The 24,184-nt window shown below is 33.0% G+C and overlaps 2 protein-coding genes across 3 annotated transcripts in view; both read right to left on the reverse strand.

Annotated features, from left to right (window-relative positions):
- Window positions 1-12,341, reverse strand: part of LOC132741786 (protein stoned-B-like) — a 66,199-nt gene extending 53,858 nt beyond the window's left edge. Inside the window, exons 1-2 of one of the 2 annotated variants that reach the window (XM_060730055.1) lie at window positions 11,812-12,341; window positions 8,038-8,211 (exon numbers count right to left, since the gene is read on the reverse strand). The gene's annotated coding sequence lies outside the window, so the exon portion shown is untranslated. The remainder of the gene's footprint in view (window positions 1-8,037; window positions 8,212-11,811) is intronic. The other variant, XM_060730054.1, reaches the window with a different exon arrangement.
- Window positions 12,342-12,493: 152 nt separating this feature from the next.
- Window positions 12,494-21,227, reverse strand: LOC132741787 (uncharacterized). Its single transcript, XM_060730057.1, has 2 exons — window positions 21,099-21,227; window positions 12,494-15,198 (listed from the first exon to the last, which is right to left on the reverse strand). The coding sequence occupies exon 2, from the start codon at window positions 15,193-15,195 to the stop codon at window positions 13,345-13,347; it is 1,851 nt and encodes a 616-aa protein (XP_060586040.1). The 5' UTR covers window positions 15,196-15,198; window positions 21,099-21,227; the 3' UTR covers window positions 12,494-13,344.
- Window positions 21,228-24,184: the final 2,957 nt, after the last annotated feature.

Here is a 24,184-nt window from a genome sequence, read left to right on the forward strand (position 1 = left end):
TTATAATTGATGTACACATTTCAAAAATATAAGCAACTATTTTGAAAAGTAAATTGTTAACATGTCTGTCAACGTATGATGCTGCGTGGTATTTATTTACTTTGTAATCGTAGCCTAATATTAACTGCAGGCAAAACATTTTTATTGGCTGCTCAAAAATCTAATTTGCATAATTTATTCACACAATTGCTGGTTCTTACTACTTATGTCTAATACTGTGCATTATCCATTTTAATTGTTCCTAATTTGCACCAAATGTTCCTGTCACACTGTGTACTGACGATTTTTATTGCTCCTTGTATGCCTCTGTGCCGACAGACCTTTTGATCATGCACAATGTTGCCCTGATTGGTTAATCACCCTTGTCAAATATTCTAATGACGAAATAGACATCTATTTTTTTACGCTTCATCAGTGAACTGAATGACCTTAGGGGAAATTAAGTTCCGCACCTGTCAAGTTATACTGTAAATTACAGCATTTCATAAAATAGCAACACATTTTTTTTCAGTTACCAATAATGATTTTAAATATTAAGTAGAATTATGATTTTTTGTTTTATTGGATTAAATTTACGGTAGTATCTGTGTGGGAAAGGGATTGGGTAAGTAGATAACGTGGAAAAAAGCTATAGGGAACAATATGCGTAATTACAGGGGAATGGGCAACCTGTTGCTGTTGTTGGTACCAGTTTTGACTGGGTGCCTAAATAACCTAAGTTTCCTAACGGACAGTTTTGTTTTTATACGATATTAATCTGGCTGCCGATTTTCCTGCGCCATTCTCATTTTTAGCGTCAATGGCGGAAAATCGCGTCCTCAGCAGATCTCTGCATATTGGATTTAGTTGATATTTTACGCTTAAAAAAAAGATACATGACCGGCGATGTACCTTATTCGGACAGCTTGTCTAGCGAAAATTAAGTACAAAATAAAAGGATATATCGTCAATTTGAAGAAGTTTCTCATAATACCCAAATTAAATTGATGGTTTATCTTTGAAAATTAAGCAGTCATTGCTTAAATCATGTGGTGGGATCATCAGCAAGCTTGAAAATTGGACAAATGATAATTAATGTCGCGGCGTCTTCAATTAATTAATTAAAGCAATTCAGTTCCATATGATGTTTTCATAAATAATATATAATGTACGCAATAACATTAATAAGTTCTTCATCAAGATATATTTCAGTTGTACCAGCGTGTACACCTATACCGGAAGTGGGTGTAACACGTCACAATCTCGGTCTCGTCTGTCTCGCGAGAATGACAGAACGCCAAAATGGCGGCGCCCATGAACTTATTTATTAAGTAAAAAATAGTGTCTTAAAACACGAATTTCTCACTTATAGGGTTGATGTCAACAGAAAAACTGTCATGTTACCTCTTTTTGAATGATGAATATTTATATTAGACAGACATCAATCCATCCATTCCTGTTCCTTTAAAGGAGAATCATCCGATTCCAGTCAATCAAAGTTCAAATGTCAAGTTAAGGTATTGAAATTTTCTCATAGCTTTCTGCAGACACCAGAATATGTAGTTTCTGTAGCAGAAAATTTACATTTTGGTCTGATATTGACTTTAAGTATGTCATTGAAATACTGTTTAATTTATTCAACCTGCTGAGCTTCTTAAATGGATCATATTTGAGACTGACCATTATCAATTTTAGGATATTAAGATGAAAATTTAAAGTTTGTAGGCAAACAGTCCATATATATTACATAGAACCTGGTTCATAAGACTATGGATGGATACCCTCCAGACAAATATTCTGATCCGCAATTCAACACATGTATGATGATATAAATATATTTATATATTATCAATCTTATGGATTTTGAAACGCCTTGCTAAAGGCTCAGTCAAAGAAACTGCGCAGAATCCGAGTTGAAATGCAAACAATAATACCCAGTTAATAACTTTCCACTTCTTTCAATCAAACCTGATAGATCAATGCAAAAGGTGGGGATGGGAATATGAAAACATTGCCTCAAGTTATCACCTATTAGGATCATTAGAGGAATATCACAAACATTTGAGATAAGATTTAGTCATTAATGAGCTATTTTACACTCAAGTGACGTCAAGGATGTGTGACTTAAGTGATCGCTAGAAAACTGATCTGATTACAATAATATGTCTAGTTTAATGCACATAAACAGATGATATTGTATTACATGTACCAGCATCTTTAAGAGGAGACTGACGAGACAACCCAAGAAGCAGCGACCAAGTGATGCCATATCTGCTAGAACATGCATAACAAATCAAAACAGTAATCAGGTAAGTGCTGCACATGCTCAACTATTGTAAAAACTACAGACATGAAAATGTAGGAATTAACAAAGATTGAATACAAAAAAACATGACATTCTATTTTAGTTATAGAGTCTTGAATCATTATTAGTGACCCTGAATTAAAGTCCGTATTTGAGCTCCAATCATTACCTGGCAAAGTTATCGATAATTATAAGAAAGTGACCTTAAATTATAATTGCTAAGACATAGTGTTAAGTTTTAAAGTGTTAATTCACCTTCAATAGTTTAAAAGATTCATGTTGCATGCAAAATTATTATCAAAGAAGTTTCTACGTTCACCATGTGCCATAATTAAGTCAAATTTCATGCCATAGTTATGGGCCTTTGACAGTGACCTCAAATAATGATCTTACAGTTCAAGTGAATAACTTAAGAAGTTTTGAAGAATATGTTGCATGCAGAACTTTAACCAGGAATTTTTTAGCTTCACAAATGGCAATTTAAAGCTACCAAAAATTTTATATAGATTTTCATCACTAGCAGGAATAAAAGGCTACTTATTTACAGTCAATTAGTTATATATATTTCTTTGAAGTTCTGGAAAGTCTGTGGTCAACAGCTATTGCCTATTATTGAAGTTATATGAGTATTTGTTGCCATGGTTACGTGTTGATGTTTCAGACAGCTAGGGAAAATAATATTTAATGAAAATACAGTAAATGAAAAAAAAAATTTATTCCCCAATGAATTGATTTCTATCTATTTTAACTTTTTGTACAATTATGGTAAAACTAATAAAATCCCTAATCCAAGTCCAAAGGAATGACACAAATATGGTGGTCATTAAGAATTTAACTCAATTTAGTGGTAAATATTAACAAAAAAATGTTAATGGATTTATGCTAGTTGGTATTTCTATAAGCTTGAACAATATAATACAAACTAGAAATGTGTCCATAGGACACGGGTGCCCCCATGGGGCCACAGTTCTGTCAATCTTATGACTCTAGGTCAAATATTTTTTGAAAACTAAAAATCTTTTACTAAGTAAACTGGGCAAGAACTTTACAAATACTGAATAAATCCACAAGCAAACCCCAAAGTGCATAGGTACACATGCTGACCAACATTCTTGTAAACTTTCAGGCCTACAAGTCAAATACTTTTTGAGCTATGCATGAACAAGTTGAAAATTGCAAATTTATACTACTGTAAGTCAAGGGCAATAACTCTAACAAAACTGAAAAAAATCCACATGCAAAGTCCCAGGTGCATAGCTTCACAGTGATGTGAATCATTATTCCTGTAATTTAGTGATGTTGATCATTATTCCTGTAAAGTTTGTTTATTCTAACTCAAGCACACAAGGAACAAATAACAACATAATGAAACGGGTTTTACTAAGTCAAGGGAAATAACTCTACAAATACTGGATAAATCCACAAGCAAAACCCCAGGTGCAAAACTAAATATGCTGAGCAACCTTCCTGTAAGGTTTAATGACTCTAGGTCAAATCCTTATTGAATTACAAGGACATAAGTTGAAAATTGCAAAATTTTACTAAGTCAAGGGCAATAACTCTAAAAATACTAAATTAATCCACACGAAAATACCCAAGTGCACAACTACACATGCTGATCAACATTCCTGTAAAGTTTCATGACTCTAGGTCAAATACTTTTTGAGTTACATGCGACACAAGTTGAAAATTGCAAAATTTTACTAAGTCAAGGGCAATAACTCTAAAAATACTAAAAATATCCAGATGAAAATACCCAGGTGCACAACTACACATGCTGATAAACATTCCTGTCAAGTTTCATGACTCTAGGTCAAATACTTTTTGAGTAACATGCGACACAAGTTAAAAAATTGCAAAATTTCACTAAGTCAAGGGCAATAACTCTAAAAATACTAAAAATATCCAGATGAAAATACCCAGGTGCACAACTACACATGCTGATCAACATTCCTGTAAAGTTTCATGACTCTAGGTCAAATACTTTTTAAGTTACATGCGACACAAGTTAAACATTGCAAAATTTTACTAAGTCAAGGGCAATAACTCTGAAAATACTAAAAATATCCAGAAGAAAATACCCAGGTGCCCAACTACACATGCTGATCAACATTCCTGTAAAGTTTCATGACTCTAGGTCAAATACTTTTTGAGTTATGTGCAACACAAAAGAGAACGGACGGGCAGACAGAAGGATGGACGGACGGATGGACGGACGGACAAGGGTAAATCTAAATGCCCGCCACTAAAGTGGGGGCACAAAAATATTACACATTTAGTAAAACAAATATATTTTTTCTGTATTTTATATAAGGGGTTAGAAAACACTTGAGCAGGTGTTAAATACATCATACATGTATTGACTTTGATCATTAAAAATACTAAAACATTATTCAAGTGTTTCTGTGAAACTGAAGTTTTCAAACAATTTAAAGTGAACATTTACACTTCATTCAAACTATTTTACCATTCTAATTTCTTTAAGATGATATTTTTCTCTCAAGAGATTTAGGTTTAACAAGAATCTTTATAAGGGAAGCAATTCATCTGGCATTTATAACTGACTTGAAATAAAAACTTGCATGTTGGGATGAGAATAATTTTTCTCAAGCAACTTGAATCTTCAATTTTTTTTACCAATTTTAGTCTTTTAAAACAGCACATATTCAGATGTAAATGCTATTATGTATTGTATTATAATAATGCAAATAAATTTCTCTGAATTCTGATTGGCTTAAACACAATTAAAGAATTTTTAGCTAGTTTCCATCCCCTTAACCCTATATTCATGTAGGGTATTGCAGGGACATTAATGAGACCAGGATTTATCACATAAACCGCTGTGCAGGAGTGTAATAAAGCCATTTAATAACAAGAAACATGGCAATGCCACATAACCAGGTTTTCAATTATCACCATTGTAGATAAATATATGTTGTAGTTGAAATACAAATACAAGCAACAAACAATGTAACTATGTGCCATGTAAATCATGAATAATAAATTTTCTATTTTTAATAATTGTAACCTTGACTCTAGGGAGCCCAAAAGCCATCCCAAGTGAGGTCTTTATAAAAACTTGTTATACACCAAATTTCATAAAATATCTTATTCCAAAAGTAGTTATTGAAACCTATTTTCTATTTTTAGTAACAGTGACCTGATTGGAAACAGATTTCCTATTTTAAGCAACAATGACCTTGACCTTGACTCTACAGGACCCAAAAGCAGCCAGATGAGCTGGCAGCTTGCAACAACCTAGATAGTTTCAGTTTTATAACTAAATAAAGTTTGTTGTGATTAAAAGGATATATTACACTAATAATTAAATTTTATGGAAAAAACAAAGGGCGATAATTAGGTAAAAACTTATCCAATCACAAAACCCAGACAATATGCATCAGGGCACTTGAAGACAAAGCTAGTTTGTGAAAGTTTGGTCAAAATCCATTGAGAAATGTAGGAGTTGCGCACAGAAGAAATTGTTCACTATATAATCTATATAAGGAAAAAACCAAAGGGCCATAATTAGGTCAAATATTATCCAATCACAAAACCCTGTCAATATGCATCAGGGCACTTGGTGACAAAGCTTCTGTGAAAGTTTGGTCAAAATCCGTTGAGAAATGTAGGAGGAGTTGCGCACAGAAGAAATTGTTTACGCCAGCCCGCCGACATACCTCAATCTAATAACCAGTTTTTTCCTTCGGAAAACCTGGTTAAAAATGATATTCCACTAGACGATATTACACTAGTGTAATAACACTTTGATGTGACGTCATTAGTGCTGTAAACATAGCTTTTTTCCGTGCTAATGTAAGCGTTACACTAATACAGTAATAGGCGCGTCAAATAAAAATGACTCTTGTTAACAGTTTACCATTCTTGTTTAATATAATTATGTGATCAATAGAATATTAAATTTGTGTAGATTCAAAACTAAATTTATTGAAATCATTGAATAAAACAATATTATGCTCGCCAGAGTCTCGCATAATATGATTTTATTCAACTCGTTCAATAAATTTAGTATTAAACCTTAGTACACTCATTCAATATCCTCTATTTCCCTTTTAATATTCCTGACTGGACGTTATCCTTGCCCATTTACCAAGTCTTGCCACTAAAATGGAAAATTCCTTGCTTTTTTTAGGACAACAGTACCATCGTTGACGATTCACTCATTTCCTCTAAGACGGGTGGGGCAAGAGGGAGTTGGGCAGCAGAAATGGGGGAGGGGGGATGGTTGCAGTAACAAATAGAGTTGCACAAGAACATACTAAGAATGTCTAATTGTGTCCAAAAGCACCATTTAAAATGTAACATAACGTAAGTTTTACTTATTTTACCATCACTAGTTGCTAACAATATCTTGTGTACAACATCTTGCCAATTTGTTTGTAAGAGCCAGGATCATGCTGTTTCGGAGAATTGAAACAGGATAAACATATTATTTCTATGAGAAAATGTCTGATCGGAGATAATCACAAAATTAATAATGTCCACAATTCAAAAGCCATCTCGTGACAATCTTTTGTATGAAATTGTTAAGGAAGCCGTATGCAATATAAGAGACATTATTTCCTGGAACATTTTATACAGTAATAATCGTATATAAGAATTTGCAGCCACATGAATACTGAGCTACACAATGGATTCTTTTACAATGTTAGTGCACAATGGTTACTTGTTGCTTGTCATGCAATGTTCTGCCATACAAGTCCCTCAATCTAAACTTTCATGCTATAAAATGCAAAGTTTTATAAGCAGTTTATAAACATTACCTTATTAAATTTTGTTGTTGTTGTCGTTTTCATACCTCAAGTTTTACTATATGAATTGTTCAAAATGTTGTTCCTTTAAAAGATTTCAGTATCGAAAGGATAAAATTAAGCAAGTAACAGCAATTAGAATTCATTTTTGTCAGCAAAGTAGTACAGACTGACCCTTAGAAAATTGACAAAACGTTAACATAAAACCCTAGCTTGCATGGTCATATTGTTATTTTACTAATTTAAAGTATATGAAATCAACATTAAATTTTGTTTAAACTGCATAGAAATAACTTCACTAAAATTTAATCAAATAAAGAAATTAATATGGTATTGGGTATTTTGTGTTTGACAAAAACCTCAAAACAGCACAAGTTTTACCCCTTGTGGCTGAGGGGTTGCCTTTAAAGTTTCAGAATTGTTGCCACCGTTTATCCTGGCATGATCATAAGACGCCACTAAATGGGTTGAAATAACTGGAGAGTATGCATCTCAAGTAGCTCAAGCAGGTGAGTTAGTTTTCACCCCTGCTGTTGCTTTGAAGATTTTAACAGCCAATTTAGTTTAACCCAAATCATCTTTCCTGTTTTGGTGCCATAATTGACCTGAACTGTGGTAGTTGTGCCATAAAACCAAACAAACAAACAAACTTAAGCATTTCAACACCAATACATCTACATGTAAACCACAAAGCACCACCTGTTGACTTATATGTCAAGTATAAATATACCCTGGGAAAAAAAGAAAAGTGAAAGGAAATAAAATCATTCTTCATTGTAAACTCTTAAGTGGTATGAAATGTGTTAAAACGAGCACGTCTCTTTTAAAATAAGCAGATCCACATCGATACACATGGGCATTTCTGGCACATATAGCGTAATCATCATGGGAAGTCAAAGAACTAATAGTGCGAACAATTTGATGCTAATTTCCTAGCATATTCCCCTAGATGTTATAGATGTATTAAACAAAATGTCTTACAGTAGAAAATCAATCGGGTTTTCTAGCTCAGAAATGCAAGAAACAAAGTGTATCCAGTCTAAGTTCCACTCTTTATCTTGATGCTTGAATCAATAGCCAATCATAATCTTGTCTTCAAGACACTCTTTGTAAAAGGAATATATCTCTTCTGAAACCAGGAATATGATATCTCTTCTGAAAGCAAGGATACAATATGAAATTCTGACATCTACTTAATCCACCTTGATTTATAGACAATTATCCAGCAAGCTATTAGTTATATAAGGTTGAGAAACTTATGTTTCCATTATATAAAAGATTCCATCTCACTCAAACGTATAGATTATATGTCACTATATAGAATTCAACAAGTACAAAATTGAAACAAGAGCACCGCTAGGCGGAGCATTATATGCCCGAAAGTGTTTTATTTTTGTTAGTAAGGATGAAATAATTTGTAAGACATGGGAATTAAATACAGTATTACCTCCTTCAAAAAGCAACCCTCCTTTATAGCTGAAGAACCTTCATATATATACAGTTGCTGTTTTCAAAGCACCACCATCAAGTTGTAGTTATGCTCCAGAAACCTCAACTTTCAGTGTAAAGATCATTGTAACCCTGACCTTTGACCTTATGACCCCATAATCAATAGGGGTCATGTATTGGACATGGCTGTTCATCCTATAAAATTTTACAGCTGTAGGTTGATTAATACTTAAGTTATTGAGCGGAAACTGTTTTCAGTTTTAAGGTAATAGTGACCTTGACCTTTGACCTTGTGACCCCAAAATCTATAGGAATCTTCTACCCAATATGGACAATCATCCTATGAAGTTTGAATACTGTGGGCCAAATGGAACTTAAGTTATGCTCTGGAAACCATTTTCAGTTTTAAGGTAATAGTGACCTTGACCTTTGACCTTGTGACACCAAAATTAATAGGAGTCTTCTACCCAATATGGAAAATCATCCTATGAAGTTTGAATACTGTGGGCCAAACAGAACTTAAGTAATGCTCCGGAAACCATTTTCAGTTTTAAGGTAATAGTGACCTTGACCTTTGACTTTGTGACCTCAAAATCAATAGGGGTCTTCTTACTAATATGGACAATCATCCTATGAAGTTTGAATACTGTGGGCCAAATGGAACTTGTGTTATGCTCCGGAAACCAAATTGCTAACGGACGGACAGACGGAAGTTCTCACAGGACAGTAATTATGTGGCTACTCTATTGTTCTCTCTATTGTTCTTTTAAGCCACACAAAAGAAAATAGCCACATAAAAGCATTACGAAATGAATGACATAAAAGAGAAAGAAGAGTTACCTATTGTCTCTCTAGCCACATAATTACTGTCCTGTGAATGCGGACGGACGGACGCCAGGGGGTATAACATAATATGCCCGAAATTCTTTTGGGCATATAAAAAGAAAGAACATATTGAACATACAATTATATAGTACAAGTTTAAGCTTAAAGAAACATGACCTCATAAATACTATTTAATGACATCATAAAATACTTGACTAACTGAAATTACATGTACATTAGCATCAGCAAAACATACAGTACTGTTAAGTAAAAGAAAAAGATTATGCCTCGATACAATAAGATAAAATAAACAGCTGAAAATCACATCACCTTAATTCAAAATTGAACATGTATTTTGAAACTCAGTACAATTTCACACAAATTGTATGCAAAATTTAAAATCATTTGCTCACATTTTCCAGAATAATTTTTTTAATTTCACTTACATTCACTTACATCAGACTAAAAATAGCATAAAATATGATTATCAATATTTCTGAGTATTTTTCTTTAAACTACATGTACCTTAAGCATCCTTATAAAGTATTTCAAGGAATCAAAATATAGGAAAAGATTGCATAATTGCCATAAAATGTTATACTGTACAAGAATTATTGAGAATTCTTGAACAATATTCAGTGTAGACATAATTTTCTTTTTGTCATAAATTTGGTTTATTATGGTCATAATAATCTAAAGCCACACAACATTTGTTGGCCATTATCCTTGTCTTAACAAACACCAAGCATTATTTTGTACATGTCCACACTTGAAAGCTTTAAGTATTTATTTAATAAGGAAAACATATAAAACAATACATGTATTAGAATAACCTGAATAACAAAGATTCATAATGCGAAAACAATGGTATCATGTTCTGTAATGCATCTTTCATTCAGATTGCATTAATTAATTATTATTAATTATTTGGCATTCAAATTCTTGGCTTAAAAAACAACCTAAAACCATCAGTTTGTTTTTTCAAGAGTTTTTTTTTTTTTTTGTTGGGTTTTATGTTGCACCAACACAGTATAGATCATATAGCGACTCTCCAGCTTTATTGGTGGATGAAGATCTTAGGTGCCCTTCCTTATTATTTCAGGTACAGGAGTAGAGCCACCCATTTTTCTTAAGCATGAAAGAATCCAAAGTCCCTGTCGGGATTCGAACCCACAGTGGTGAGGGGCAAGTGGTTTGAAGTCAACAACCTTATTCTATCTGCTACAAACACCCCTTATGGATATCTATACAAGATCTAATCATTTTCATTTACAAACACCCCTTATGGATATCTATACAAGATCTAATCATTTTCATTTACATGTAGTGGTAGAACAGCATAAATAGAAAAGATAACTACAGTAAACTCCGCTTGTAACGAACTCATTGGGACATTCGAAATCTGTTCCTTATATCCGGAGTTCCTTGTAAGCATATAGCGAATAAGTTCCTTGTATCAGAAGTTTTTATAGGGAACAGTTTTACATATAACGAACTAATTGTTGTCTCCCTTATATCGATTCAATAAAGAAAAAAAGAATAATTGCGATGATGTTTCTTTTTAATATAATTTTTATGTATGAATATATCTATAAGATAATTATATAATGTGTACCATATATGCAATATTGTTATCTATTAACAATACAGTATCATGCACAGAAATAATCACTTTGCTTTTGCTTTGAAGAAGTCGCTAATTTTAGTTTAGGAATGTTTACAACTATTCAAGTTAAATTCAATTTCCAATAAACTTTTAAAAACTGTTTCTTCAACAGGTGCATTAGACACGAAGTATGACCTAATCTTGTGCAAACAATCAATAGCTTAATTTTTTGACACAACTGGCACAGCATCTAAATAGATCTCGTCTTCGGAAGATTGACTGTCATCATCATTATTTGTTCCTAATATATCCGCTACATTCGGCCAAGTTTTAATCTGTGCCGATGAAAACGAAAGTAGAAAATGCGTGATCTGTTTACGGATAGCCGATATTTTGGAGTTCGTTATAAAAGTGTAATTTTCTGTACTTTTTATGGCATTGGGACTAAAAATGAGTTCCTTATAAGCGACAATTCCTTATAACCGTGTTCGCTGTAACCGTAATTTTTTACATTAAATAAAGAAGGGCAAAATTCGGGCCAAAAAATATTGTTCCTTATAACCGGAAGTTCGCTATAACCGTGTTCGCTATATGTGAAGTTTACTGTATAATGGTATTGGGAATATCAAATTATTAACTCAAAGAAGACTTGAATATAACTGTATTCATATTGTATAAATGTATCATGATACTGTATTGTGATACAACCAAGATGTCCCGACAATACCAGGATACATGTACATTTTCAGTAGTGATACCTAACGCTATTATTCTTGGACTGAACTGGTCACATAGGTAGAATCTGTAAAATTTTTATTCATAAATGTAATCTCTTCAAATATATACAATTGTTTGGATAAAATAACACAACTTACCACAGCAAAGCTATTTGAAATCTCTGTCTGCAATGTCATCAGTTTTATATTTTCCTCTGGGGAACAAATAGTATGTTGGCTTCAAAGCTTATTTTCTCTTCTTGGGAACCAATAGCACAGAGCTATGCCTTCAATGCTGTCTGATTTAAGCTATCCAAAGGAATAACTGGTATTTCATGTAAAAAAATTTCCTTTTTTCTGAGCGGGAAATATGTTTTTTAAATAACAAGTCAGCTTGTACATATGTATTTCTTTTGTTCTATAAATAGACTTTTGCGTCAATTTCAAGTCCTTCCTTTATTTCAAATTTTAGATCATCAAAACCCTATTTGTGTCACTTGCCACTAGTCAACTTGAATATTCAACTGGCAAGTAAAATATATTGTCATATTTAGCGGGAAAATCGCAAAATGGATTATATTTTTTAATCTGATTTCAAGTACAAATATAATGTTAAATGTTTGCAAGTTCTGTAATAATAAATCATAAATTTCTGTACTCTGTAAGGTGTAAACTGTGTCTGCTTGTTCACTAAAAGGTCAAGGTTACATCCACAACAGATAAACAACAGGAATATAGGAGTGCACTGGAGGCTTCCATCAACACAGGTGACTAAATAATAACACTTAACATCAAAACTTGTGGGTAAACACTTTTTCATATGCACACAGCTAAGAATATGTTGTTTTTTTGTGTTTTTTATTTTTTCAACAATTCACAATCGTATTTCAAAATGCACTATCATATGAATTAAATTAAAACTCATCCCCACTTTCACAGTTTAACGATAGACGTAAAAATCTTTCAACGGTAATTCTGAGGTAAAAACAAATCACAATGGCACATATTCATTAAAAACATAAAAATGATATTGCACTTTCAACCATCATATAACACATTCTGTAACAACAATCGAAACATTTGTCATTTTCTTACATTTAACCGTGGGTATTTTTCTGCACATGTACACAATGAAAGACTTTTTATAATCTTCTAAAATGGTTTTTACAAGTTACATATCTTTAACAGCAGGTTTAGGAATGTACTTTTTTTTATGAACCATGTCCACATAATCATTAGCATGCAAATGTTTTTACTTTATGATCCAAAATTCAACTCATCATGCCTTAACGAGGATATAACTTCAAGTTGATTTAGAGAAGATAATAAAGTTTACGATCTAAGAGCATGACAAGAGCTATGCTGTTGGTATTACCAAGCACCATTTTCCATCATTGTCATATGGAATGCCACTCAAATATTGCTATACAATGGTACAGACATATAAAATTCAAATTAACTCAATAACTTAAACAAGATGCTTTTCACAAATTAAGTATAAAATCCTTTTTTATTCAGTTATTAGATTAATGGCACTCACTGGTACTCAACTGCATGATGTTTAGTCCATCTCTCTTTATATAAATAAAAAGTATTACCATCTTTAAATTGCTTATTTCTTATTCAGCAGCAAACAACATGGATGGAATAACCATTTAGGTAAAAACGATGGTTTTAGTGTTTCTCTTCAAATTATGAATCTTTATTGTTTTCATTGGTATCATCACTCAAAATACAGGTTCCATTTCTATTATTAGTAGGACTACTTTCATTTCTTTTTTCAAAATTATTTAATTCATTTTTCTTACCCCGATCTTCCTCAATTTTCAAACTCTCCAAAGTATGGCATTCAATATCACATTTAGTAAATTCACCACTTTTATCAATTTTTATAGTCAGTATTTCTTCATTTTCAGTTTCATTATCAAATTCATCATCTTTTACACTTTCATCCTTCATCAAGACTTTTGATTTATCTTCAGGAATACCATAACTGCCTTTAGAATCTGATTCTTTACTCTGTTTATCTTCTTCAGTTACAGTTTGAGAATTATAACAATTCAATTCTTTCCCATCAAAATCATCTGTTTCCTTTGGCACTTCATCAAACTTTGCCCAGTTCCCTTGCTCAGGTACTGAATCTTTACCAATCAACTTAGACTCATCTTCTTTTCTATTTAGATTTGGCGAATTGGGACTGAACACGTACTTAGGAAGGCTGTGTGGGTCTTGGCAAAATCGTCTTGGGCTTCTTGGTGAACGTGCTGGTGACAATTTAGGTGATAATGTTGGAGGAATTAAAATACGCTTTGGGGACTGGTACTTGTTACCATCTTCTTCAAGAATAATAGCTGATTTTGTATGTGTAAAAAGCAAATCCTCATTAAAACTAAATACCTGATAATCTCCTGATTCACTGCATGTTGATTTGACAGTGCGTCTTGGACTCTTGGTTCGTCCAGCCTCCTCTAATGGTAATTTAATTTTCAATTTTTCAAGACTACCTTTAGCTGGTGATTTCTCTGGTGAACTAATATTAACATATTCTTCTAAAGCTACGATATTTATAGGTGTTGTGCTCCTTGGGCGTTCAATGGGAGTATTGGTAACTTGCAATCGCTGAAGCCGTTTTTCATAAGCTTTTTTCTTAGAACGTTTAGCGGCATCTTCTTTGCTGAGTGGTGGTGGAATAACCGGCCGTTTTACCTTTGGTGAACTGCATGGTGTTGAATCAGAGTCCACAAAGTCTAAGCCAATTGCTGAATTTGAAATAGAAGCTCTAATATGTCTTGCACTAGCACCCTTTGCTGAGGCAAACCCAGTTCTTATATAACCGCTGTCAGAATCAGAACTGTCACTATCACTGTCAAAAGCTTTACTTCTTAGTTTAATAGCTGGAAGAGGTGACTGGTTCCCTGACTTTTCATGATCAGAGATATCTGAAAGGCTATCAATCTTTTCATACTTTACATTACTAGCTTTCTCTTTATGCTTTCTACCCTTTTGTTTAAGTTTTGTTTGAATTTCCTCTGCACTAGCATTGTTCTCACTACTATTGGGGTCCATTAAATCACTTTGTGCTGCTTCTGGTTTTGGAACACAGTTTTCTGATTCACTGTTCAATGTTGATAGGGAGTCATTATCAAACTGTGCAAAGTCTTTAGTTGGTGTTGGCGTTTTCTGTTCCAGATCAACAGAAGAATCAATACCGTTCTTCAATTCCTCAGTACATTTGTTATCTGTTATGTTAAGCTTGTTATCCTCAATTTTATTTGAACTAGCATTTTCAGCCTTTAATGTTTTACCACTTTCAATACTCTTCTGTTCTTTCAGCTCCTCTATTCCTTTTTCAGGCTTATCACATACTGCACTGTTATTATTCTTTATTTCATCTTTAGTGAGAGTGTTCTTGACAGAGTCATCTTCCCAATCATCTAAATCTATTGTATCAAATGTTGCTAATGGTGCTTTAATTTCATAAATTGTTTCAGTGGACCTTTTGGTGTTACTTGAAACATCGGCCAGATACAGGTGTGCCATCATAGTCTGAAATTTAAGAATGACACAATATATAGTTACAGTCATCAAATTTAGCAATAGCCCGGTGGCCCATGGCCAGTGAAAAATAGTTCGGGCCAGTGAAAATTTTAAAAAAATGTAGTTAAATATATAGTAGAATAAATTCAAAACTGGAATTCGGGCTAGTAAATTCAAAATCTTAAATTCATTGACTGTAATTATATCAATTTTAGGTAACACTATTGAAACTCAGGGCTCACGTTGTCGGTCGCCTGTATAATGGTTGCCATTGAGTTTCAAACTCATTATTCAGGTACTTTAAACATTTGAGCAATCAGTGATAACATGCGTCCCCTGATAATTTTTTTTTAGGGTTGATTGGACAAGTTTAAAGAAGGAAAAAACTTATCAGGCAAATCATCTGTGAATAAGTAACAAAATTGCAGTCCCAGTTTTTTTGCTGAAAATCATGAATTTATTATTTGTGTATACATCAAACATCAAACTGGTACATCGCTACCATAAATGGATAATAATATACAAAAAACTGAAACTAAATTTGTCTGCCAGTGGCTTTCATTTACTTGAAAACCAAATATAATATTCATGAAGGTACAATTAAATGACCATAAACATTCATAATAGTAAGATCATCAATTTTTCTGGAAAATACAGTATGAAAGTATATACACATATAAAGAACTACAATGTATTAAAGCTGGAAAGTCGCCATACGACCTATACTGTTGGGTGTGACGTAAAACCCAACAAAAACAAAAATCACTTAATTTGCAAATTAACATAAATGAAAATCAGCTGTTACGTTTTCAATTTTTAACGCATTTTTATATATTCCAGGGCCAAAACACCATTTTTGGGGAAGGGGCCTCAGCCGTTTTCTTGGGAAAATATGCGTGATTTTGGCATACTTTGGGAAAAGGGGTATCAAATTTAACACAAACTTTTAACAAGTTCTTCAAAATAGAAAAGCAAAAAGCACTGGGAAATACTAACAAGAGGGCCATGATGGCCCTGAAATCGCTCACCTGTATATAGGCCCCCGGGGCGGGGCTAATTTTAACCCAGGGGCTTTTATTTGAACAAACTTGGTAGATCCCCATTTGAAGATGTTTCATGATAAATATCTAAGCTCTAGCTCTAAGAAAATTTTTAAGTTTTTACTATACACATATAGTGAAAAACAATGACCCCCCCCCCCTCTGTGCGGGCCAATTTTGTCCCCAGGGCTTTTATTTGAACAAACTTGGTAAACACTCACTAGAAGATAATTCATGCTTAATATCTAAACTCTAGCTCTTTGGGCTTTTTAACAGAACATTTTTTAAGTTTTTACTATATACATAAAAGGAAAATCAATGATCCCGGGGCGGGGCCAATTTTTTAACCCCAGGGCCCTTAATTTAACAAAAATGGTAGACACCCATTAGAAGATGTTTCATGCTAAATATCTTAGCTCTAGCTCTTAAGATTTTTTAAAAGAAGATTTTTTATGTTTTAACTATATACATAAAAGGAAAAACAATGACCCCCTGGGGCGGGGCCAATTTTGACCCCAGGGCTTTTATTTGAACAAACTTGTTAGACATCCACTAGAAGAGGTTTCATGCTTAATAGCTAAGCTCTAGCTCTTTGGGTTTTTTAAAAGAAGATTTTTCAAGTTTTTAATAAATGCATATAGGGTAAATCAATGACCCCCTGGGGCGGGGCCAATTTTGACCCCAGGGCTTTTATTTGAACAAACTTGGTAGACACCCATTAGAGGATGTTTCATGCTAAATATCTTAGCTCTAGCTCTTTGGGTTCTTTAAAAGAAGATTTTTTAAGGTTTTACTATATGCATATAGGGAAAATCAATGACCCCCTGGGGTGGGGCCAATTTTGACCCCAGGGCTTTTATTTGAACAAACTTGGTAGACACTGACTAGAAGATGTTTCATGCCAAATATCTAAGCTCTACCTCTTTGGGTTTTTTAAAGAAGATTTTTTAAGGTTTTACAATATGCATATAGGGTAAATCAATGACCCCCTGGGGCGGGGCCAATTTTGACCCCAGGGCTTTTATTTGAACAAACTTGGTAGACACCCACTAGAGGATGTTTCATGCTAAATATCTTAGCTCTAGCTCTTTGGGTTCTTTAAAAGAAGATTTTTTAAGGTTTTACTATATGCATATAGGGAAAATCAATGACCCCCTGGGGCGGGGCCAATTTTGACCCCAGGGCTTTTATTTGAACAAACTTGGTAGACACTGACTAGAAGATGTTTCATGCCAAATATCTAAGCTCTACCTCTTTGGGTTTTTTAAAAGAAGATATTTTAAGTTTTTTCTTTCGGTTGCCATGAGACCACCAAAGGAACATTCCTGTGAAGTTTGGATGAAATTGGCCTAATGGTTTATGAGGAGATGTCTTTTTAAGTAAAAGTTTACGGACGGACGGACGACGGACGGATGGACGCACGCCGGACGAAAAGCGATCACAAAAGCTCACCCTGTCACTTTGTGACAGGTGAGCTAATAAGGCAGTAAAAGACCTTAATTCAACACCATCATTTAATTTTGTTCTAAATTCTATGGGAAATTTCAAAAGACTGGGGAATTTTGAGGACAAACTGGGGGAAAAAGAGGCTAGTTTGGTTGGGGAAGCAGCCTATATTCGGCCTCTACAAAGAAGAGTTTTTTGGCCCTGTATTCAAATATCATTACTTCACTAAAATAGAAAAAAGTTACTGAGAAATGAAATACTTGAATTTATACTTAATTGTTTGTACAATCCATCATCTTATTTACATACGCTATTTCCTGCGCTTCGATGAAAACAGTGAAAATTTATTGTTTTTCTTTAGCAATTTCAGGCATTTATAAAAGAGAAAAAGAATTTGTTTGCTTTTCAGAATTATATACATGTATGCTACATATATATCTCACACATCAATGTGAGAAATTATCCATATCTTCACTAGGGCTAAGGCGCTCATGAAAATATTTGTAAATTTCTCACTTTTCAATGTAATAATACATGATTGTACATGTAACATAAAATCACCCAAAATATACAAATATTCACTATATAATGTATCAAAAATAGTACTTAGTACTATAAAGTGTTTGATACAGATGGACATCAAAATCATGGGGAACATACAAATGTACATGATTGTATTAATTAATGATATTATCAATCCCAGGATAATGACTTAATGGCCTTAGGCCACACAAAACTGCTGAATTTGTGAAATATATTTGCCCTACTTTGAATTTGGAACAGTCCATTCAAAGTTTAAGGGATTTCACACCAAACGCTTGGGGTGGGAGGTTGTTTGGTGTCATCAGAACAAATATTCAAATGTATGTTGTTGCTTTTTTCGTTGAAATACAAGTGAGCAAAGAAATGGGAAAAGAATCATTTTTTGAGTAGTTTATACAGAATTTATTTTAGTTTGATTGTATTGAAAGCTTGTTGAAACACTCTTAGGTACATTCCCGGAACTAACAAATATTATAAATCAATAAGTGCAAAATGTCTTGCTCAAGGAAACAACAGTTTGCCCCTGACAAGGTTTGAACCCACGCAGCCAGCAATCCTTAGATTACTAATTCAATTTGTTAACCTCTCAGCTATTGCATCAGTTTCTAATTCATTAACATTTTACAGATTTTTTTATTAAATCTCAGCAGTGACTTAGTGAGCATTTATGATCAAAATGGATTGCAAAAATCTAAAAATAAAGTTTTACTTGGTGTGGCCTAATGATAAATTACATGGATATAAATAGCAAATATTTCTTCAGAAAATTAAAATCATGATCACTAGTTCACCACATTATTATCCGGAGGTAAATATTATTTCCTAAAATACTTACTTCACTTACAACACTATAACAATCACTAAGTAAGTTAAGATCTTTAAATGTTATATACCATCCCATCTGAATGATGAACAGCAAATCGATAATGTACTGCAAACTTATTTGTTGTTTTATGTTTTTATTCACGTTCATGATTTAGTTAAATGATTATGCATATAACCAAAGGCATTTGTTTTACACATACATGTTTTGTAGTTATGTATATGAATTGGGCCCGAAAACTCAAATTCTATGGACACTGAAATTTACTTAAAGGGCATGCCAGTCAATATGCTAAAGTCAAAGGGCTTTCGCCTGCCCAGCTATAGACTATATTTGTATACAAGTATTTAAGAGAAACAACATTCAAATGAAAAATAATAAAATATATACAGATTACCAATCAATAAAATTATGAGTGTTATTTGTTGCTTATGAGTGCCACCATTTTTTAATAAAAATTTAAGACACAAAGTCAAACAATTTTCTGTAACCATTTTCTTAATTCTTTTCTGTAACTATTTCCTTAATTTGTGCATGGTATCTTATTTTTAGAAAAATACAGTCACCCAAATGTAAAAATATCCTCCATATGTTTTGTTAATGAAACAATTGTTATGTCAATAAGATTTAACACATAAGCCTTAAAGTGCAGGAGTGTAACAAACCCATTATTACACTATAGTAACTCTTTGACATAGCGTTATTTGCAAACATATAGAAACATAGCATCGAAGTGTGCTGTCTTATGTACATATTTGCGTTACACAATAGGAGTGTAAATGAAAAATTACTCTTTTAGCTGTAAAATATTCTTATTTTTAAAAATTAGATACAATGCATGTGATAAATAGAATATTATATTTGTGTAGATAAAATGTTAAATTAAAATGAATTGAACATGTTGAATAAACAATATCATGCATACCAGATGCTCGTATAATATAATTTTATTTCACTCATTTCATAAATTTAGTAAAAGTACCTGTACACACATCAAATATAATTTATATATGTATAATGAATGGCAATTTCTTGTCCTTCCAGTACAACATATTGACACGCTGTGGGATGTTTCAAAGAATGATTGAATCATAAAATGGAAACAGTGCATGGAAATACCAAAAGATACTTAATAAATGAAGGTTAAAAATTAATTATGAATGTAATAAAGCTGTTTACCCAGCACTTCACTTTCAAGTTCAATTTAATTTGACTTTCTTGTTCATAGGACTTTGCCTACATGTACTTTCATATTTATACAGTAAAAATTTTCTTAACAAAATATTAAATACCCCAGGCCCTAAATATATAAAACTTTGGTTTATAAATATCAGTTTCTTTAGCAACACACATATATTACAATTCAAGTTTATTTACTAATATTATCTTTTCTATACAATTACTGATATTCTGCAAATAAATTTTCCTTGTTGAAATGGATTTCTTAACTTGCAATAAGTACTGGATAAAATTGTCTGTGTCCTCGTGTAGGGTTTGACTGTAATGGAATATAAAAAATCTCATTTCTAAACTTTTTTAGAGGTTTATATTCTGTTTATGGAATGAAAAACATAGATAATGTAATGCATTTTCAAATACTAACAACTGGCAAATAGAATTAACAGTTTATGTAGAATCTATACAGTGACACGCAGCTCTAAAGATTAAACTCCAGATAAATATTAAACTCATATATTACAATTTGGGTGGGATAACAGAATGCTAAAAATAGCGTCTGCAGATAATTTAACGTCGACTAGTCACCAAGTTTAGTTGAACTGTTGAAGTAAACATTACATGAAAATAGAAAGTGAAACTTGACAAGCCTTCCTTTCCATTGATATAAACAAAAGAAACATTAAGAAATGCATACCTCCTATTCTATCCATATTTGAATCAATGAAAATTCCGTTACAGAAACTAATCAACAAGTGTCAAACTGGGATTTTAACAACTCGAGTTGTGAAAAAGACGTCTCCTGTCAAAAACAATCTATCTTATTATGAAAAACAATCCTCTCTCGTGTTAAACATCAAAAGCATTCAATAAATACTGACCTGTTGAGTGTAATGCACTATGCTTTACATTATTGTTACTAAACATAGTACAATAACGGTAGAATTATTGATCCAAAATGACCTCAACTCAGCTTCCTTGCCACCATTTTGTGTTTACGGAAATGACGTAACGGAATTCCCAAAGCCTCGGTTTCACTTGACATTTACGCGGGAAAGTTTTATGCAGCACACATAAAATAGCTCTATGAATGCAGTAGTTTTGTGGTTGTGTACTGATTTGAAATGTTTTTAATTTAGAATAATGAATTTTTAAAACATATAATTACACATTACTTTTATCACGGATCTGTAAATTAATATAAATTCCCCGACATAACTATGTATAAAAGGTCGGGGTCCGGAGCATCCCAGCCTACCTTACAATGCAGTGCACGCCAAGATATAAGTTGTGTTAGTTTATGAAATAATTATTTGCCATCGCAAACCGGATATAAGGTTACTAAACATTTGTTGAAAACTTTCCAGTTGATCATCGTGTGCAAGCAGCGTTCTGAAAATTTCTTGAACATTTTTAGATAGAGCTCTGGATTTAGTTCGAATTATTCAAGCTATCGTTGACTGTATAAACTTAATGATTTTAAAGAGGCTCGTTAAATTTGCATTAAAATATAAAAACAAACTATGCTATTCCATATTCTCTCAATAATGGGGTGGAGAACTTTGTTCACAGCATTTGAAAAAAATTAGCAAATGTCAATATAAATTTCTTATCTGACATACATTGTATGCGATGGAATAAAACCAGCATTGTCTACACTGTCATGGCGCTATTTTAAATATACCTGTGACACCGTGAAGAGAAGAAGTTTTTTATATAACAAATTCTACAATCCGTTAGCTTATGATTGTCCTTCTAAACAGATACTAAAAAATCGCTTCCAATTTACATACAACATGACAACATTTATCAAAATTTGTAAAACAATAAATTCTGTTTTGATATAGCCGCTTCAAAGTCATGTGTCTTATCTGTTATTAAAAGTTAACAGTTAAATAATTAAATCAAACCCTATTTGTTTGGGTTTTTTTCTTTCTTTTTTTTTTCAATTTTGAGTTTGCAGAACCATATATTTACACAGAAAATGTACAATGGATGAACGTTTTTTGTGGGATATAAAAAGGGGTAGAAAACAGAGATTTGTAAAAAAGGGTGTTAATGCCATCTATGCGTGTTTAAACTAAATCCTTAAGAATTTATTTAAAACTATATAAAAGCAGTTTTTTTATTGTTGGGTGAGATAGGGGCTAGTGGATGGAAAGGAGCAAATATCCACCCTTTCAAAACATACGAGGGGAAAATGTTCCCACCTGCAAAACGGGAGGCAAAGCCCGGGGGAGGGCAACTGTCCGGGGGCTAATGTCCTAGAATCGTTCTTTGAAGATAAATAACAAGAGTGGTCACATATTTGAATTATAAGAGTAATTCGGTCGAAGTTACCGAAAGAATTTCCACTTTCATTTTTTTCATTTGAAAGCGATTTTTTTTAGAAATACGTAATACTTACTAGGTAAGTAATACACATACATGTATTTCACAATTCTATCTTCTCCATTCACCATTCGTGCACCTATACAGTTGTGTTCGTTATAAAAAAAAGTTTATTTGTATTAAAGATACTTATTCCTCTTATTGGTTAAAAGAAACCTCGGTTATATAGCTTACAGAAAGCCATGGTGCCGACTATTCGCTAAACTGAGTTGCACTGTAATGCATAACTTCGGCAATATTCATCCTACATGCTACCTGAGAAAGAATGTAAACGGTGAGTTTGTCCTTTACCACCAATCTTATGAATATTCCTCTAGATGTTCCGATCGGTCTTTGTCCGAGGTTTGAATTTTTGAATTAAATGTTGTCTTTTCTAAAATGTTGAATTTGCTTTTTTTTACTTCTAGATAGATATTGGTGGCGCCCTTGGAGAAAGAGAAATTGTGTCGCGGAGCAAAGAAGGAGGGAATCTAAAACATTGGAATATTTAAAATAATGATACAATGTATACGATGATCTTCTCAAACTACAAATATAAATGTATACTTTTATGGGAGAGAAATGTTCCGATTCCATCACAGCAGCCAGTGCAATAGAGGCTTTGTAACACCGCAAAACGTCCGTACCGCAAAACGTACGTATACGGACGTTTTGCGGCGCATATCGTCCACATTTTTCTGACGTACATTTTGCGGCAAAAAGGCATGGTCCTGCCGCATAACGTCCATATTTTAAAGTTTATATAATTTTTGTAAATTTTGACCAGTTATTATCAGGTGTTATTGTGTGTTAAGTTTACCTGAGTATGCGCCTGTCTGTCCGTCCAAATTTAGCTTGTTACCACTCTAGCATCCACATACCCTAAGCAATATGGCCAGTTATTTGCCCTTGAATTACAATATCTGTTATATTTCACATTGTTACCACTCCAACGCTTTCATTTCTTCTTCAATCTTGACGATTTTCAAGAGAATATCTATGACCATAAAATCTAAACAAAGTTAGATTATAGGTTAAATCTAACAAAAATAAACAAAAACAAAAACGCGCTATATTTCACCTTGTAAGTGCTTTCGTTTCTTCTCCATTCTTAATTTTTTTATACGGAATATGTATAACAATAAAGTCTCGATCAAGTTCATTTATGAGCTAAGAGGATTCCCATCCCCGCTCCCCGCGACAAAAGCTCTCTTGCTCAATAATGACTAGGCGACTTAAAGGCCCTCTCCATGATAATATAGCTCTCTCGCTCAAATATGACTACGCTGTCAAAAGTCCCCATCTATCCCCCGTAAAAATGAACGGTAGAACCAAACCTCCATAGTCAACAAGAACACAAAAAATCATCCCCACTTCTTGATGCAAATATATGAAAAGCAATTGTCAAAAGCAAAGCTTAATTTTTAAATTTTTTGTCATTCACTCAGTCCAATCCCCGGTTCGTCCGTCCGTATAGCTGTCCTTTTCTGTATGTCTATAAGATTTCATTTATTTCAATATCATCGTTTTTATATCTCTGCTGCTTCTGCTGCTTCTGCTTGGTTCCATTCCATAAAAAAATCTATTCGAAAAACAT

Source organism: Ruditapes philippinarum, unplaced genomic scaffold, assembly GCF_026571515.1.
Source record: "Ruditapes philippinarum isolate M1 unplaced genomic scaffold, ASM2657151v2 ctg267_1_1_1_1, whole genome shotgun sequence".
NCBI lineage: Eukaryota > Metazoa > Mollusca > Bivalvia > Venerida > Veneridae > Ruditapes > Ruditapes philippinarum.

Excerpts from the sequence above, each read along its gene's own strand:
- LOC132741787 (XM_060730057.1), bottom strand. The coding sequence starts at position 15,195 with ATGATGGCACACCTGTATCTGGCCGATGTTTCAAGTAACACCAAAAGG.